The sequence below is a fragment of the Passer montanus genome, unplaced genomic scaffold (assembly GCF_014805655.1).
Source record: "Passer montanus isolate IOZ18808 unplaced genomic scaffold, ASM1480565v1 scaffold55, whole genome shotgun sequence".
NCBI lineage: Eukaryota > Metazoa > Chordata > Aves > Passeriformes > Passeridae > Passer > Passer montanus.
This window is the reverse complement of record NW_024370485.1, coordinates 4,989,718-5,009,651: the sequence shown is the minus strand read 5'-3', so window position 1 is coordinate 5,009,651 and position 19,934 is coordinate 4,989,718. Positions and strand designations below refer to the sequence as shown.

Here is a 19,934-nt window from a genome sequence, read left to right as displayed (position 1 = left end):
AAGCAGTATCCTTAAATGCTGTAGGAAACTTTGAGGGCACCCATAATTATGCCTGGCATTGCATCAGGTTAACAATGGCTGATCACCCTCTATCTGTGCTTGGGACTATAATAATAATAATAATAAAAAGCCAAACCCATCAATTATTTAGAATGTCCCTTTCAGCTTGGTTTTGGAGACATGAGTGGGAACATTGCAACAGTTGTGTTACACAGTTGCAGGCATGTGCCTGTAGCTGTCCCTACATGAATCTGTAGTAATAATCCCTTGTGATCAGGGGAGTGATCACATTCCAAATTATTACATTTTACTAGGACTCATTGCCTTCCTGGCAATACACCGCTCAGTTCACTGCCCTGTAGTGCATTATAAAAAGGATGTTGCAGTAAACAGGAGAAAGGAGGAATATGGAGAAGATATATTTGATAGATACTAAGAAAAATAACTGACAAGAACAGTGCAGTTCACTGTTCTGCAGTTTATTAATATAGTGAAGAAGCCAATACTGACAATAGCAGAACTGGAGAAAAGGCTTGAAAAGGAAAAGGAAAACCTCATTTGATAGCTTTTTAACATTACATCTGGTATCATCTTCTGACATCAAACTGGGGAAGGATCAGTCTTATCAGAAAAATATAGACAATCATGAAACAGAAATCATAATACTAACAATTTTCTATTGAGAGAATTTTTAATTAGCTCTGAATTGATTCTCTCATCTTGGTTTGGAGGTAGGCAATTACGACTTCCAGTGTAATTTGTGACTGTTAGCTTTAAGCCTGCCATAGGACCATTTGAATATATAATGATCTTAAACTAGCAAGTACCTTGGTTCAGTGAGAAGGAGAAAAAGCAAATGTCTGTCTGTATTGTCGGTCCTTTTTGTGGAATATATTTATTTTCTAGAAGGAATGCATGAAGATGAGATTTGATTTCATGAAATCTTAGTAGTAGTGGGTTTTAAATAATTAAATATGTGCATAATAAGAGATTGCACAAACCACATCTCAAACTTCTGGATGGTGTTTTTCCTGTATTCCAAATTGATTTGTATTTCAGAGCTCTGTTTTGTCACTGGAGCAGAAGGAAGCAGAGTAAAGGAATTAGAAAGTGTCTGGGATACAACAGATTAAATCTCACAAACCAGCTTTAGCCTTTTGTTACAGAAAAGCCTTTCGTTAAATATGTAGGTGGATTTTGTAGGCCTCTGTAATAACACAGATCTGTGTCATTGCCTGTATTTGCTGCCTTGTTTGTTTCCTCTCACATGTCAACGTGGTATTGGCAAGGGTCACCACTTCTGGCCTGTCCACCACACCCTCTTTTCACGTGAGTCTGTGTTTTAAATACGCTCCTTCCAAGCTGCCTGTAACACACTGCCTGTCCTTCAGGGCTTCTCAGAAAGAGGTATATGGGGAGAAGGAAAAAAACCCCAAACAAATGAGGCCACCATGTTGTGTTCTGAAATGCAAATATTATGCTTTATTTTCATATTCATCTTTAAACTGGATGTTGCAGTAAGATCTTTGGGACTGGGACTGTCTCTGTAGTCTGTAAAGTTATTGAGCTTCTAGTGTCTCACAAATAAATCCTCTCTGGTAGTTATATGTTTATCCTGAACTGCAGGACTTTGTTCTCACTATGTTGTATCATATATTTTCCAGAAGGATAAAAAAACTTCTTTTGGTTAATTATTTTGTTGTTTTAATCTTGTATTCTTCAAGCAAAGTCACTTTTCAAAGCACAGAAGGCAAAAGGATTGTTAAGCTAAAGAAGCTTCATCTGAGTTCCATACAAAGTAAATTATTATATTTCCAGATTTCCTCTTGCTTTGCTACAAGTCACAATGAGGAAAAAGTTGGGCTCCTTTGATGTGAAAAAAAGCAATATAACACTTCTCTGAAAGAACATTTCTCAGTCTCTCATGTGAAAAAGGATTAACACCTCCAACAAAGGTCCTGTAGATCACAGAACTAAGCAGCAATACTGAACAGTATTCCTGAGGAGTGGAAAAACTGTATTTAAGCAAGAGATTGTTTGAACTAGCAAACAGAAGCTTTTTAATAGCTGAAGATCTAAGATAAGGATTAAACCTTTCTGAAGTATCTGCACTTAAACAACTCTAAAGACAAGGAAGCAAGTTTAAATTCATGAAAGATGGTTTTTGTTTTCCTAAATGAACCATGTTCTTTAGTGTCAAAACAAAATCCATTCACTGCATTATCAACTACATAAACTTCATGACAGTCCCTCTCATCTAGCAAAGTCTGACCTTGCTTACTTTTTGAAATTTTTATTAGTTTGAGCATCTTCCATCTGCTTTCCTAACTTCATAGTGGAGATCAACTTATCTTTTTCCTTTTAATGGGCATTTGTACAGTACAGATAAGCAGAACATTTAAAATAAAACGTTTATTTTAAATGGCTACTTGTGTAATTTCCCCCCATGTTACAATTCAGAATTAGTACTTTATCTCTAATAGAACGTCAGTGGGTTTATAGTAATTAAATGGTTGAAGTGGCATTAAAAAGAATTTGCTCTTAATCGACTCTAGGAATGTCAGATGATTAGTAGTTATTAGGCAGCAGGGAAGGTAGGGATTTCTTACCATGTTTTCATCTTCAGAAGTTGAATTTGAGAAAATGTCAGAATGCCATTAAAACTTCCCAAATTTTTTTCTGTTTATTTTTAACAAAACCGCTGCTTAGCTTGCTGTCTTAAGAAGAAAATTACAGCATTTTTTATCTTAAACAGCAAACAGGTAACCTTCTGACCTTTTCAGTAAATCCTCAACTGAACTTCTGAAATTAGCGTGATTTAGCATTTTATGGCACAGAATAAAAATCTCTAATTCTGTTTCCAAATAGTGTATCCTGAACACGCATTTTATTAAGCTCTTGACTCATTCAGCCATGTGTATTTTGTAAAGTTCCTATGGTTATTGTTTTACAATAGCTGCTTCCAGAAGCATTGTAAGGGTTTCAATTAATCAGCTCTTTGTGTGCTTCAGACTATGCAAATTTATCACATCAGACCATTCAGCAGCTCATGGGAAAGCAGTGTACAAACTGTATTGTCTTCTAGCACCTCCTCTCATTTAGAGTGATGTTTTTAATAAGAAAACTAATCAAGTTTACTTATGCATTATTTATCTGTTAATTTTAATTCTGTTCTTTACCTCTTATGTCAAATGGGATGTAGCAAGTGATATGATAGATCAGTGAATGATTCAATATTGAACAAAGCTTATGTGATGCAGCACTTTTTTCTTCTAGACTTCTTTTATGCTTAGTTAGCCAACACAGTATGTAATTAGAGAGTTTTGAAGCAGCTGCACATTCGTTGTTCAGCCTTACTAATTTTTGCAAATCTGTCACTTGTCCGTAACATACAGCGCTGTGTTACTGCTACAACTTCGCTTAATTATGTGATGTTGTCTTATTTCTCAAGAGTAATAATTTCCAAATTCTGGCAAATCTGGCAAAGCTAAAATAGACGCCTTTCAAGTCAGTTTTAGCTCTTTTACCACCGTATCATTAGAAGGAGTAAACAAGCACGTTTAGTAATGCGCTTCTTTTTATCTTGCTGATAGAAACTGGTATTGCTGCTGCTTCTATTCATGTCGTCTCCTTTGCTCTCTAATGTCCCTCCTGCTGCTAGTAATTAGTTTTCTATATTAGGTTGTTTTGACTTATTTGATGATTTTTTTTTTTTCATTTGGCATGTGTGTGTATAGAAGGAACCTTATCGTAGCCTGGTGAAAAACTTTCCCAGAGTGTTGTGTTGTGTCCCTGCCCCCTCCCGGCCGCCCCCTTCCCCCTCTGCGCCGAGCCGCGCTTTTAGTCCGGCTGTGCTCCTGTTTGTCAGCAAACTGTAAAAGCAGCCACACGAAAGGTACCAGCCCTGGAAACCTGAGTTTCTCCTGATTAGGAAAAGAAACTCAGACAAAAGTACAGGGGCGAGGGGCTCTTTATGCTGTCAGTGCCTTGTGGAGGTACATGGGTTTGAGATGCTGTCAGCATTGATGCAGATAGCGTGTGTGGGGCTGGGGGCCATTGTGCATAGTCAGGGGACTGTCATTTATTGGCTGCCATACAATAGCATTGAAAAACACTGCCTATGGCTGTTTTATACTTGCATGTTAAACCACTGTGGATGTCTGATTTAAGGTTACTCTAATTTAAACTGTTACCCTTGCATTAAGCTGCCATGCTTATTATTCCAGGTTTTTTGCCTTTTTGATATTGTAAAAGAATTTCTTAGCATTTTTACTGATTTTCTTCCTAAGGTCACTTATTATAAAATAGATACAGAGAAGTTGGGGTTTTTTTTCTAGAATTTAATTTGTTTTTCAAATGAAATTAGATGTAGCAAGTTGCTAGGTGCTTTCTTGCTCAAGTACATAACCATTTTGTTAATCCACATTAAAAAACAGATTTTGGTTTTTGTTTTGTCTGCAGCCTTTTCTGGTTGTTAGCACTTGATTCTGGTCCCAGATGAGACACCAGAATGTATAGGTGAGAGCCATTCAGCCCCACTGCAATATAGAATTTAGTCTCAAGTTGTATTACTCAATTCCAGATGCAGCACATAAAAATTGTGAGAGGAAGGGAAGTGAATGAAACCAAATTATTCCATGTGTCCTCTATGAATGCTGAGGATCAATTTTCATGTGATGTCTAAATCAGTAACAATTAAGAAATCGTCATCTCTAGTAAGAGCCACAGAGCAAAACAGATTCCTAGTTTGAGTGTGCCTTATTTATGAATATTGTATGGGGTATAGTCAAGCAGCTCATTTGTGAAATGCAGTTCATACTTTAACAGGGTTTGGAACTTGAGGCTGTTTTAAATCCAGCTTCCTCTCCTTTACTGTTTTATTGGCCAGTTGCAAGTGGTAATTCTACTTACATGGATTAATTCACTTGGTCACTTTTTTGCAGCTGTTGGCTTGCCTGCTACTGCTCTGCTCCAAAAAAATAAAAAGTAGCAAATTGAGGAGCTTAAAGTGCAGATCTGCGAGCATTAGTCTCCTAAAGAGCTTCTGAAAGCAAGCAGTTGCTAAATAAAATCAAGTTTACATTTTGAATTAATTGCAGTTACTTACTTTTAGAAGTAGCATTGTATATAGGAAAGATATCTTTCAGCTTTTTAACAGTTGAATGAACTTTCTTAAAACACAGGGTAGGAGGAAGCTTCTCTGTCCTCTAAATACACACAGACATGCTGTAGATCTGCTACAGGCTCAGCAACTTCTTAAAATACAGAAGCTTAGAACTGAGGCTTTATAGCTTTCCCTTTTTTCTTTTTTCCCTTTTTTTTTTCCCCTCTCTGTAAAATAGAAACTTTATAAATGGCCTAGTAAGCTTCGCATTTCTGGATTCTGTCTAAATATTTTGTTTTTAACTTCTAAGCTCATTATGCTGTCTTTGTGTTAACTTGTATTAAAATCTGTCAGCTATGACTGGTCTCATAACCACAGTCAGCGGACCAGAATAAGTTAATTATTTACTTGTGTCACTAGTGCTCTTCATCTAATGAAATGCACAGCTGTGTTAGATCTGCAGTTGGGTGTGTAGGTCCTATTGTTACACAAGTCAGCGGAGGGTAGAAGCCGCTATGATGGAGAGCCCTCAGTTCTTTCTGCTGTTCTGCCTTTCTGTGTCGATTTCATGGATCTTTTATCATTCACTTTCACACAAAACAAACAACACAGTGGCTGTCTGCTATGGGAACCAGCTTGGCATATAAAAGGTTTGCAGAGCCTAAAGTAATTTTAAGTTAGCTGAGATTTAATTCTTGGCTTACAGGTGCCGTGAAGTCCAGATGCAACCTAATGCTTTCTTAGATGTTAATGCAAATAAGGCAGAATGTATGCACAATAATACACATGTAACAGAGTATTTGTGTATAAAATTTTAGGGTAAAAAAAAAGCTGTGTAAGGAAGAGATAGTGGGTTGGTTTGAGTTGTTTTGTTTTTTTCAGCAAATGGTTGCTCCTTGGCAGGGAGGGTTGGAAGGATGTTATTGATTTATCACAGTAGAACAATGAAAATTAGTTTCAATAGGTTTAAAAACAAAATAAAACAGCACACACACCCTTGCCCCAGACATTTTCTTTCTGCTCCCTTCCCCCATACTTATCATTCTCATTCTATTAGCTACTGTCCCATACACCTATCCCTGTCTTGCTTGGACGGTGGAAGAGGAGCTCCCTCCTGAGCAGACGCCGATATCCCCCTGTGAACTGGCTGGTCGGGGGATGCCTTCTTAGGGATGTAAGCAGTACCCTCAGTCTTCCAGGAGCCCCCTCCACTCCAGGACTGTTCCCAAAGCATGCTCTGGCACAGTTGCAGCAGGCTGATCTCAAATAGCTTGCAGACTTTTTCAGCTCTAAGGGCTTCTGGAAGAAATTGTCCAGCTGAAACAGTAGCTTTGGTTCAAAGGAGTAGGGGCTTAAGCAGCTGCATTTTAGCACCTGAATTTGAATGTTAGATCTCTTGATTGTTTATAGCTGCAGCATGTTGAACTGCAGAATTCACTGTGGAAAGTTATAAGGGTTGGAAGGAAAATCTTGAGATGCATGATGGATATTTAAAATGAGTCTTCATGTTTCTGTTTATTCTTTCTGCAATATTTTTAGAGTTTTTTTAGAGGATTTTCTTTGTTTTATATCCAATACTGATAGAGACTGAAAAAAGCTTCCAAAACTTTTAAAGGGACAGGTCATGTTAATGGACTGACAAAATAATAGCAGCCTGTGGAATGGATTGCGCTTTGTAATTCATTGATGGCAGTCTTTGCTCAGCAAACAGATGTTACCTGAAAAAAATCTTTGTTATTTTTTATTTATTTTCCTCTACTTATCCCTGTCAAAGTCCCATTTGATGTGTTTTTATTGACAGTATTTAGCAAAGATACATATTATAAATAAAATTAAAATAAATAATAATTCTTTGTGTCCAAAGGCATAACTTTAGAGGCCAAACTTCTGAGTTTTTTTTCTTTCAGGAAATTATAGCATCAGCATTGAAAACTGGGTCTCTCTTGGGATATTCCAGTCTGATTGGACAGAAGTTTCTAGTTGCTTCTGAAAATAAGATCCAAAGCTTTCTTCCCTAATTTGCTAACTCACAAATCACTGGGAACATTATATAAGGGTATGCTAATTTTGCCAGCCCTGTCACAAGGGCTCTCTTCTAGTTTGCAGGTTGGGCGTACTGGTCATGGTAATGAGTCTGGGTAAAAAGTGATCCATGAGAAAGGGAGGAGGAGGAAAACACTAAAGAAAATCTGGTGATGAGCGTCAGCCCTGCTGGTGGTTTGCTGTTTTGTGAATTGAAATGTTTTCTCTTCTGCAGGGGTGTGTGGACTGATTGTTCCTCAGGAGGACATGCCGTTTTGTGATACAGGGATCTGCCCAGATATCATAATGAACCCTCACGGCTTCCCATCGCGTATGACGGTGAGTGGGGCTGCTCCATTCACACAACACTGTCCCCCAAGAGGGAAGGAGAAGGGATCAGCCACTAGAGACAAAAAGCTTGAAGTGTGATTTCACTGAGAATATTCTCCAGTCATCATGCCAGTGCTTGCTCTGCTCTGAGTAGTCAGCCCTCTGTTTCACAATTTTGAAACATCCTACTGTAAAAGGAGCAGGGTTGAAGCTCTTTGTGCATCATTCCCATTTTGTTCTGTGTCAAGCTAAGAGGGATGCTACTGAATACTTCACTTGCACCCTTTGTGTTTGAAAATCTATTGTTCTTCCGTATCTGTTGCCTATGCCCACTAATCTGGCTGGGGCAGACTGAGGTGAAGGTTGGAGAGGAGCTTCAATTATAGATCCAGACCTGTAGAACTTCTTAAGTTATACACACCTCCCTGGAACTGAGGAGAGTCTTGCACCTGTCCTGCAGAGTCACTGCCTGCTAAACACCTAACTGCCTGGCCTTTTGGTGGGACCTCAGTGCTCCCTTCATACAGTCTCTGATGTTTCTTCCTTTGTTAGCATCTTCCCTTCTGTTCCCCCTGCTGCACTGCAGCAAATCAGTCTCCATGGCTGTTTCCCACAGCAGAAGGTCCCATGGATCCTGCCCATTTTTCAGATAACTGGAAGAAGTGGAACTGCTTGACTTAATACCTTAAGGGTGTTCCCAGACCCTGTAATGAGTCCAGTTTTCCCCTTCACACAGGAGTAATCCTGGCTCTTTGGGCTTCTTCCACTCCTCCTGTGCATGCAGTAGCCCAGGCTGCCATCTGGGACACTTTCTCTGACTAACTTGTGCTGTGAGCAATCCAGGAATGTGCCTGTCCCAATGACCAGGCTGCTAATTCTGCTTTTCTTTCACAGGTAGGAAAGCTGATTGAACTCCTGGCTGGAAAGGCTGGGGTGCTGGATGGCAGATTTCACTATGGAACGGCTTTTGGCGGCAGTAAAGTTAAGGATGTGTGTGAAGATCTCATTCGCCATGGTTATAACTACCTGGGGAAGGACTATGTAACATCTGGGATCACGGGGTAAGAATCTGCTCTTTAGATTTAGGTGTTTCAGGAGAGTGGGGAAATCCTGTTGAGGCACATCTGAAAAATCTTCTCATGTCTCAGAGCTTGGGAAGTTTCTCTTGTTTGAGAACTGCTCTGTTAGATTGAGAAAAGAGGCTGAAGACTAGGGTACGTTTTTTGGGGGTTTTTTTCTTAGAAGCATTTTGTGGTTCCACATTTAAAAAATGGCTAGTGTATGTGTGGCTGTAATGGGAATGGCCCTTGTGGTACATATGAAAATTTCTGAAGTTTTACTGCCTGGCAGAAAAAAAAAGCTTAAAACCAAGGCTTTCTTGTTGAGAGATAGAAAAAATTTCAGATTTCTGTCAGCAGAAAGTGTTGCATATGTTTGGAATCAGATAAGCATTTTCATGTTGACTTTAATAGTACTGTAAATATGGATTTGGAGGCAAGCATCTGTTCTTGGGAATATTTTGTGTGTGCTCTTTTTTCCTTTTTCCTTTTTTTTTCTTTCGATTACACAATGTTTCAGTCTGGCATAATACTCTAATCTGCAAACTTCCTGCTGTGTTGATCAGACTGGCTTCTGAGACACAGAGTTCAAAGAACATAAGATAGTTTAGGAACAGGAAAAGGCCATATGGCTTCACATGCCTGCCCTTCCAAAATGTATCTTAATCCTACTTTCCTGCTATTTTTATTATCCTTCCAGTCCCCTTCTTCTCAAGAAGCAAGTTTAGATCTCTTTTGTGAGTTTTCTTAATATACTTTTTATTTTAATTGCCTTTCCTACCAACTTATTCCACAAGTTGCTTCTCTTTTTGTTTCAGAGATACAATTTTATTTTCCTTATTCACTCCATATTCCATAAATTGTATATCAAGTATCCTGGTGCTTGAAACACTTCCTGTTTGTATATCATGGTGGCTTTTAAAAAAATCTGATTAATCATGTTTCCTAGGGAGAATAAAAATCCCCTGTCCCCTGAACTTCAACTTTGAAGTGCCCTATTTAGAGACTTTGTTTAAGGATACTGATACTTTTTTCCAGGCAAATTACGCATGCTTAATTTGTTATGAAATTTGAAGGCAGATTTCATAAGAATGTGAAAGCTTGTGGATTTCAAATGTCTAATGAAGTTTTATTATTTTCTTCAATAATCGACTTTTGGAATAACACTGCATAATGTCAGTAATTACTCTGAAGGGTATATAATACTGTTGTCTCTTGCTTGTTTTTACATTGCGTTTTACCTTTTTTTTTCTCAAACAAATTAGTGGCCATGCTGAGTCTGTCATTGTTAACTCTGGTCATTCTTAGTGCTGTAGGTGATAGCTGGCTGAAGGTGCAAGCTGGGAAACGACTGAGTGCTTTTCACTGGCTGCTTTCTGATCCTTAGGCGTTTACACTCTTCTTACAGTTGGGGGTGTTTTAAACACAGAAATCTTTAGCCATACTCCAGCTCACAGAATGGAGTAACACCCTCTGTACCGCTCACAGATGTTCTCAAGCTGATGAAAGTGCCTAAATACAGTTCTCAAGAGCCCTTCACCCAGCTCATCTCAGCCCCCAGTGCCAGCCAGGGTAGCAGTCTTTGTCCCCTGGCTGCAGCTGCTGGGCAGTGCTGCCAGGGCTGATGCACAGCCACTCAAGGAGGGCTCTCACCCATCTGGGCCTTGGGCTGTGCCTCAGGGTGCTGTGCAGGGAGAACCAGTGCATGTGGACACTGTCAGGCTCACAGTGCTAAGCGATTCTTGCAAATGCAAATTTCTTAAAGTGCTCCTACAAAAAGGATGTTTTGAGCATTTATGCTGGATGTATTTGCTTACATACATCCTTACCTTTATGAAGGAATGTAAACAGAAATACCCTAAGTCACTCTTCAGAGTCTGAGACATTTACAGTCCTTCCTGGCTACTGATGACACTGTTGAAACACTCCTGTACAGATACAGGGGAGGGGCTTACCATGAAACAGCTGACACAGGTACCTGCAGCTGTAGCAGCATGTTTGCACAGCATGAGACCAGAGTTCAGGAGCTTGTTCCTTGCTGCAGTGGAGACAGCAGCATGTGGTGCTGGCGGAGTACTGCCCCTGTGTTCAGAAGATTTCCCTGGAAGAGGTTTCAGACTGGTTGCCCAGAAAGCCCAACGACATTTTTCTAGGATTCATTATTTCCAAATTGTTTCGCATTTCTGCTGTACATGACACCCTTGCCTCTCTTAAGGTAGATGTGTGCTAACTGTGGTTGTCAGTTTTGATTTGCTTTTTATTCTTTCAGGGAGCCTTTGGAGGCATATATCTATTTTGGTCCTGTGTATTACCAGAAACTGAAGCACATGGTGTTGGATAAAATGCATGCAAGAGCTCGAGGACCCAGAGCAGTGCTCACCAGGTATTATTACAAGCTAAGCACAAAATTCTTGTGTACATGCAGAAGTATGCCCAGCTGACTGATTGCTGCAAAACTAAGCTTTTTTACTTTGAGATACTTGGCATGAAATGCTCTGAACTGTAATTATGTTGTTGCAGACAAAAATTGACAGTGGCAGGAGGTTGTTCTGGAGGTTCAGGTGTGTTCTGTGAGGTTCAAAACTTGAGTTTGCTTCTCAAACTTCTGCTAGCAGGTGGTAAAAACATCATCTCTGATTCACAGTACCCAATCTGGGCCCTTCCTGTCAAATTGCTCATATCATAAGTATTTTAAGAGGTTTGTTAGGTATTTTAGCTCATATTGTAGGTATTTTTCTTTAACAAAATCAGTTATGAGTAGAAGGAAGAAATTTTAAAGTATGGTCTAATATTTCAACATACTTTGAGAAGCCCTTTGGGGAAATTGAAGCCTCCTGGTTTTACTGGTGCTACTTACTTTTTATACTTAAAACCAAGGTCTGTGTCTCCTTGCACTCTTGTTCAAAGTTTCTGATTTTCTTTGCTCACTAAAAAGAGTTCTGTGGCACAGGCTTTGCTTTGGGGATGCTTCTAAGGTCATTTAGTTCACCTCTCTCCATCACAATAGGATTATTTACTGAAACTTGCCAGAAAATTAAATTCCAGCTAATCTTAGAAGATTATTCCAAATGTCTTTTGCCAGTCTCTCTGGGCTATTTTGTAGGCCCTTATACCTCACCTCCTGCATGGTGATATTTTTCTTTTTGACCATTGAAAGCATGTGCTGATTCTGACCATGGCAATCTTTGTAGTGTTTGTAAGGTGTAAGCACAGTCATGTCTGTCCCTTACTCTTCCCTATAACAACTATGATTTGTATTCTTTAATTCTTCATTTATTTTTATGCCTCTGATCATGTGAGGATCCACCACTCTTGCTTTGCCTGGCTTCACAACAGCTCTTACTAAGTGCAGCTTCTACCTATTGATGTGCTGCTAGAGAAAGGAGGTGTACTGTACTCTGCTGTACTTGATACAGAGGTGTCTTCTTATTTCGCTTTTCATTGCTTATTTTCTATGCCTTTTTGCTTTCCAATCTCACACTGTCTATAGGACAAACTTATGCTTTCCATGGAATTAAATATCAATGGTTGAACTGGGAAAGAAATCGTAAAAAGATTTTGTAACTCTTGTCTGAACTTTTACATCAACCACATTGAGAAAAGGAGGTGTAGTACAACCAGAGCTGCTTGCCTATGTGAACATAAATGATATTCCCAAATAATAGTCTGTCTGCTCCATTTTCTGTTCTTCAGTGTGTTAAGCATTATATTGGTCCTTCACATGAAAGTGAAAACTCTCTATCTTAGCTAAGAGTACACAGGATTTACTAGAACTCCTGGCTTACCCAAATCACTTGATCTGCCTTTGTATTGCCTCCCCAACTTCTCAGCTGTTCAGAGACACTGAATTTAAATGAAACCTAAATACCAAGTCACTATAATGTTTATGTGTAAAGATGAAGGTTGTGTGATTTCCCCCATCCCTTCCTTTCTGCAAATTCTTTGTTCAGTCAGTAACAGCATACTATTTAATTAGGGTTCCTTATTTGACTTCCAGGAAAGCTAGTGGATGTTCAATTTATACTGCCTCTTGGCTAGTTTTTCAGGAATTTTCTTTTTTCTCCTCAAATAATTAAGCATTCGTTACTGCCGTTGCCTCTGCTGAGAGAGTCGGCATTGCCAGCTTGCATATTCGCTATTGTTTTATCATCCACTGCACTTCCTGGAGAGTAGATTGCATCTAACATTCTTTTTTTGATTTTAAAAGTAATCCTGTAACAGCTTCAAATGTAGAATTTGGCTGTCATTGTCTTGAAATGCATTTTATTATATATCAAATGTACCCTAAGTGACAGAGCAAAGCTGTATTTCCATCTGGAATAAGGCAGAATACTTGAGCTTCTTGATCATCACTGATTCTAGCTATTGTTCTGATTAAAACAAGACTTTGCAGAATTTCTAAGCTGCACTCGTTGTCAACACAGTCAAACCCACCAGGATGTTGCCCTCTGGACTGGTACTGGAAATGAAATGCAATCCTTAATTTCAATGCCATGGGTATAGTTGACAATTAATGTGTAACACAGTTCTATGTGTGGTGTTGCTCAGATACCCAGTCCTGCTGAATCTTTTTAATAGATAACCTGCTTTTAATTTTTCTTACAAGAGAGCAATGCAAGCTTTCTGCCTGCAGAGTTGTTTTGATGGACAGTGTCAGAGCTGCCACCTGTGTGTCTTTGGACATGTCAGATGTGCCAGGTCCTGTTGTGCTGCGGGGGAGCAATGGGACAAACAACGCTCAGGGCTCTGCCAGCATGGGATGCCCTCCTCCTTCAGGCAGGGCTTTTAAGTAATGTTTCACTTCTTGGAGATCAGTGCTTCAGCAAACAACTCCATTCAAACTAGTCACTTGTTTTCCCTAGCAGGCACAAGGGAGATCTGCTGAGACCATGGAGGCAGACTTATTTCCCCCACTGGCCAGTGAAACAAGGAGTAAGACCGTTCAGCTGAACCCACCCTGGGGAGTTTAATCAGGATGTAAACAACTTCTATCCATTCTCCCAACAGTGGGAAAAGCAGAAGGTTATATGAATGAAAAGGACAATTTGAATTACAAGCAGATTCGTTTTAAGGTTCCAGTGTGGGCAGAATAAGAGAAACTACTTGCCCCTAAAAACAAATACAACTTGCATCTTTAGAAGGTATTTTGGTCTGGTAATTAGGTTCGTTTTTACATGTTACAAAAGATTATTAGATGTTGAAGGCTTTTATAAATTCTTTCCTGTGGTTGGCAGCAAGTTGGCAAAATCTTATTTTTATTATCTTTAGTAAGCTTAACAAATTCAGTTGTTAGAAATAATAGAAACAAAATATACTCCAAAAGTAATGGGCCGGATCTATCGTTGAACATTTTAGGTGGATTACACTGCTACAAGTGTCAGAAACAGCACATAAACATGAGGTTTCAGGGAGCAGTGAAGCTCAGTAACTTAAGTTCCTTCTCTTTGCTGTCATGTTTCAGGGAATATACTAAGATAGAAATATTCATTAAAATGCATGCAGTATATTAGTGCTGTAGAAATTCAAGATTGTTTTTGCTTCATAGTTTGCTCTGATATTTCCAATGTTAGTATTGCATCATTGTGCTGGTACATGAGAGTAGAACTGATACTATGAAACTGCAGAATGATGAACAAGAGGTTAAAAGTTTTGATAATGTCCAACAAAAAAATTGTCTTACGCGGTCTTAATGTTAGATTATATACAGTACCTTATTTTTTACTTCAAAATCTTTAATGTATACTTGATTGCTTTATTAAAATTTTCCTCTCCTGCAAAAAGGACAGGAAGTCTCCCCAGACAATAAATAAGAGTTTGACTTGTGTAAAGGAACCTACAGAACACAAAAATGAGTCTATTAACCATCATATATGAAAAAAATAAATTAGATAAATGTTACTTTAAAAAAAATACCATTTCAGTCATGAGTTAGCGACATGTTTACTACCTGTTTGCTGACTTATTTTAGTGTTGTTGCACAGATCAAAATCATCTTTATTTTAGATATTAGCCTTAGCTATGGTTCAGCTGAAACATTAGGTTGATGATTGATTCATTAACTGCTAATGAACTAACTAACTGAATATTGTTTCATTTTTGTTAGCTACAAACGATAATGTCTCATCAAGAAAGAGTGCCAAATCTGTGTCCAGATTGTCTTGGATATCTTAGAAATCTTTTTGTTTTCACTTATTCATTCTGAGAGTTAAAGAGCTGTGGCCTGGTGCTGCAGTTGCCACTTACATAACTGCATCATACTGCAGGTACAGGAGCAACACATTTGTGAGATCAGCAACTCTGGTTTGTAAAGCCCATGAACCCTGTGGTGTTCCTACAGTTTGAAGACAGCCTAGAGTCACAGAATGTATGTTTTGGAGTACTTACTACATTTCTCAAACATTTATTTCAAAGGCAACCCACTGAAGGTCGATCCCGCGATGGTGGTTTACGTCTTGGAGAGATGGAACGGGATTGTTTGATAGGTTATGGAGCCAGCATGCTTTTGTTGGAGAGACTGATGATTTCAAGTGATGCCTTCGAAGTGGATGTTTGTGGCCAGTGCGGCTTGCTAGGGTACTCTGGATGGTAAGTTGTCAAGTGCCTCTGTGTAACAGAACCTTGCCCTTGGTTGCAGTGCTTCTCAGATTTAAGAGCTCACAGGCACCAATTAACAATCGCATGCACTTAAATTAAAAAGTTAAAAATTGTCATTTGGAAAACTGGTGACAGGGTATGGTTCTTTATTGTGGTCTAATTGAAATTAGGACTGAATTGTGTAGTCAATGGGGCAGGGATCTCTCCTGTTGTGGGGGCACAGGTGTTCTCTTCCACACCCAGACTGTTCCCTGCAGTCTGTCTGCTGACCTTCCGTCCCACCCTTGCAAGGGACTGCTAAGCACCCAATCCCATATATCATCTGTATTTTGAAAAGGGGAGAACAGCAGTGCCAATGCTGGTTCTGCCAGCAGAAATGAGGATACCGGCTGGGCTAGTCACATCTTCCTGCTACAATCCCGTGTTGAACCTGACAGGGCTGAAGAGTGAGAGTGGGCACAGAAGAATAGGAGAAGAAAGCAATATCCCCTGCTTTCAAGCAGTATCCCCTGCTTTCTTGTTCTCTAGCTGCAATGCTGGTTCTGCCAGCAGAAATGAGGATACCGGCTGGGCTAGTCACATCTTCCTGCTAGAATCCCCTGTTGAACCTGACAGGGCTGAAGAGTGAGCGCGGGCACAGAAGAATAGGAGAAGAAAGTAATATCCCCTGCTTTCTTGTTCTCTAGCTATGGTGTTCATAATCCCATGCATTTGGTTTTCTTGGCTGTCCCCTTCCCAAATGCCTTTTGCTTTGTAATCCTGTGAAACAAGGAGTTCCTCCTCAAAGCATCAGGCAAGTGCATTGATCCCATGTTGGAGCTTGAGAGTCAAGCAGCTGCCTGTTTGGAAATTCAGTTGGCTTCTGCCTGAATGCCTTATCTCTAGGAAACTTCTCTCTAGACTGGCTAATGTAATGATCTTGCTGGTTTACTCTGAGACCTAACACAGTACTGAGTTGGTCTCCTGAAAACAAACTGGTTTTTCATGTAGGGGAAGCATAAAACTAAATATCAAAGCTGTGTGGAACTCACCACATGTAGCACACTGGGTTTTGCTCTGTCTCTTCTCTCTAGCAATTTTGAGATGTTAGATTTAAAGTTGTCCTGTAGCATGCTGAAAATACCCACTATTATTGGAAGATAAACAGACTTCTCTTTATAGTCTTAGAGGTCTCTGAGGGAGGTGTTTTGATTTGACCTGGTTTTGTTTTAGGCAAGCAGAAAACAGACTTGTGAGACCAATAGGAGTTTGAGGTACAATGTTCTTGCAAGCTTTGCAAAAACAGGTGACCTGAAATCCCATGACTAAGTGAAGAAAAAATAAATGGTGCAAGTTCAAGTTACAAGGTACTCTAATATTTATGTTGGGAAAGATAGAGAATTAAAAGGAGGAGGAGAAAGATTAATTTCTAAACCTCAAAAAAAACCACAGTTGGAAACTTGTCACGTCTTGGATATCAGCATCAATTTATTGGGAGGGGCAGGAAATCGGATTTATTCACTTCAGTGTCTCAAGAGTGATTTTTCCATGATGTAATGAAGTAGGAAAGGAAGGTGTATTCTCAGTTTGTAGATGTGTAAAGGTGACAGCTACAGTTCTGCCCTTGGTCAGACCTTTCTTCTGAAACATGTAGCTTCTGGCCAGAAACCAAGCACCACCTTTGTCCACAGCAGCAGCAGCTCTGCTCCTCGGGAAGCAGATGTTCAGACAGAGGAGGGTAAATACATGTAATCCAGAGGAGAGATGAGCCCTTCTCTGGGCATCCTGAAATTGGTGATCTTCAGCTGGGCATGGTCCTGCTGGCTCTTGTGCCATAACCCTTTTTGAAAGTCCTCTTTTTCTTGAGGGTGTGTTCAGTGTATGTAAGAAGGGAGGCTTTTTTCTGAGCCAGGTCTCTAAAAACTACTGCAATGCAAATAACAAATGTAGGAAGTAATGTGAAAGGAGGGACATGCCATAAGTCAAAGAACCAACCACTTCTAACTCTTTAAAGCATTGCCCTTAAAAAAATCTCACTTGCAGATGTAGCTCTATTGTTTTTTCAATAAGACCTTGACTTTCAGAGCAGTCCTTGAAGATTTTCAGAGTCCACAGGAAGTGAAAGTACCTTGAAGAAAATTAGGAATTTGAACTTCAGAAGTAATACTACATTTTATTTTTAAGGTGTTGCTAATACAATTCAATTTTTTGAAGTTCGTAGCAAAGTTAAGTAACTCCTTAAATAATTGTGAAAGAAGTTACTGGCTCAGACAGAGCCAGACATTCTTGCAATCTGATTCTATGAAAAGCTGTCTGATGTGTGAGAGTAATCAATAAGAGAGCTTCTGCTAAATTTTATACTGTCTACCAGTATCTGAGGTAAGTAGCCCTATAACGAGCATCACAGTAGAGACGAACTCATTAAGAGAAACTTCCAAATGGACCTTTTCAGTGACTCAGGCATTAATAAGACATTGCTGCAAGAAACCTTTTAGAAACATTGTTTGTGGCTGGCATTAAGGGCGCTTGACTTATGGAAGATGAGCCCTTCCTCTCAGACAAGGACTAGCCCCTGGGTACTTTTTTCTGCAAGATAGTAACAGCAGATCAGTGTTGGGGCCTGAACTGGTATTTTCACAGGGGAGAAGGACTCTTGTAGCAGTGACAGAATTTATCCCTGTAAAAAAAGTGGTTGAAACTTACTATGATTTACTGTGTTTATGCAGATTTTCCAGCTTAGCTGTTGCACAGGTGCTTAGGAGCAGAACTGCACTGAACGCAATGAGCAGAATTTGGTCCTTTTTTGATGATAAGTTATTCTGATCTCTGTAGTATGTGCATTTTAAACTGTACATGAAAATTTTATTTCTGGTCCAGATTCAGCCTTGAATGGTACAGTTGCCTTTTTCTGACCAGTTTAGTGTCAATTCTAATACTAAATGGTCCTTCATGTACTTGTTTCCATGATCTCTGTTTGATGGAGGTTTGTGCTTACTGCACTTCTCTGGGTGGTCCCCATCAAGTACAAAGCAGGCCCAGAATGGCATAGCTTTGAGCTTGGCTGCAGTGAGTAGTCTCTGCTCCTCAGTCCCTAGGAGGTGCTCATAGCAGAGAAGTTGTGTCCCTATAAATATGGACTAAGGGAGTGTAGTTATAAACCTGTCTTGACTGTGAGCCTCATTCTGTACCATGGAAGCCTGTAGGAGTTTTGCTAATTCTTCCTTAATTGGCTCTGCAGACTGTTACGACTTTATGGCAGAAATATAAATTTGAAACACAGGAACAAAAAAAAAAAGGATCTTTGTTAAACCATTAGGAAGTGCTGAGTCACTCTGTGTTCCAAAGGAGTGGCTTTCTCAACTCTCCAAAACCAGAAAAATTAATATACAGGAGAATAAAGAAATAGGGAGGTTGGAAATTGATTTTTATAAGAAATATTTTCTACCACCACTGAATTGGAGTCCCAGTACTGTAAAGATGGCTGACTAGCCTATTTGTTCCTTATATAGTCATGGTTATATCTATTTGACAAAAAAATTCCTTTCTCTCTGAATTTTAAGATCATTAGAGCAAAGAGCACAAAGAATATGTGTTAAAGCAATTTTACTGAGTTTCTATGCTGACTAAAGTTTAAAGATGTAAGATGAGAAGGGCCTCTTTTCTGGAAAGTGTAATGATTTGAGACATTATAGGGTGAAATTGCATATTAAAAACCTTCTTTCTTCCTGACTCTTCTTTTTGTAACATACATGTAGCACAGAAATTGGACCATTAACCATTTTTTCAGAAGCACTTTCCTTTCTGCCAGTATGCAGTGCTGAATTTGCTGACATTTATGTGAATGCTGAAGAAGCAGAAGTCAGTCCTGTTAGCTCCTGAGCATTGAGTGATTGCCCTCCTAGAAAAGTGCAGGTTTAACATTAAGCTCCTATTGATTTCTGTCAGATTATTTAAGGACTTTAAAGCTATGACTTAAGCACTAAAATGTGTCTCACGCATTTGGTGCTTCTAGGACTATGGCCAGTGTTTAAATGCAGATGGATAAAACAACAGTGGCTGGTGGCAATTGGGTTTTTCAGCAGAAGTTACTGACCTACTCTTAACTTTTTGTTTGTTTCCCTAGGTGCCACTACTGCAAATCTTCATGTCATGTGTCTTCCCTGCGCATACCTTATGCCTGTAAACTCTTATTCCAAGAACTGCAGTCCATGAACATCATACCGAGGCTCAAACTTGCTAAGTACAATGAATGAACAAGATGAAAAAGATGGCAAAAAAGTACCTTAAGGAATGAAATCAAAATCCAGCATATCTAACTAGGAGTTGTTTTGGTGAACAGGAATAAACTCTAAAACCTGAGTGAAAGGAGGTGCAAGACAGTAGGAAATCTTTCTTACATATCCTCCTTGTTTTTAAGCTGTCAGTGAAATATACTGGGAGCAGTTCTGAAGCCCTGAATAGGCTTCATGAACAGGACATGTGGGAATTGAGGAATAAGGCCATGGTCCAGCAAAGCACTTGGATCACTTCAAAAAATCCCATGCTTGTGTTTGAAAAGGTCTTTGCTGGGTTAGGTCATAAGCAGAGCTAAATACACATCTTATTCATAGAGGTTAAAAATGTTTTCCAAACCATTGTAATAAATGTTTTAAATAATACTGGCTGAATATGTTGACAGTTGTGTAAGGATGGTAAAATGTCTAAACCATTTTCTCTTCCTAAAACAGTTCATTAAAGTGTTAAAATTTTCTAAAATACTGTCAGTGTTAGAGAAATGAAACTATTTTCTCAAGGGCTTGAGATCAGACATTTTGAGTGAGATTTCAACATGCAGGTGCATTTGTGTG

At 39.3% G+C, this 19,934-nt stretch overlaps 1 protein-coding gene across 3 annotated transcripts in view; it reads left to right on the top strand.

Annotated features, from left to right (window-relative positions):
* POLR3B (RNA polymerase III subunit B) overlaps positions 1-19,842 on the top strand; it is a 71,406-nt gene extending 51,564 nt beyond the window's left edge. For all 3 annotated transcript variants that reach the window (XM_039725422.1, XM_039725423.1, XM_039725424.1), the window contains 5 exons: positions 7,362-7,465; positions 8,351-8,517; positions 10,784-10,897; positions 14,926-15,099; positions 19,211-19,842. In XM_039725422.1, coding sequence (XP_039581356.1) covers positions 7,362-7,465; positions 8,351-8,517; positions 10,784-10,897; positions 14,926-15,099; positions 19,211-19,340 — 689 coding nt within the window. In that variant the 3' untranslated portion in view covers positions 19,341-19,842. The remainder of the gene's footprint in view (positions 1-7,361; positions 7,466-8,350; positions 8,518-10,783; positions 10,898-14,925; positions 15,100-19,210) is intronic.
* The last annotated feature ends 92 nt before the right edge of the window (positions 19,843-19,934 follow it).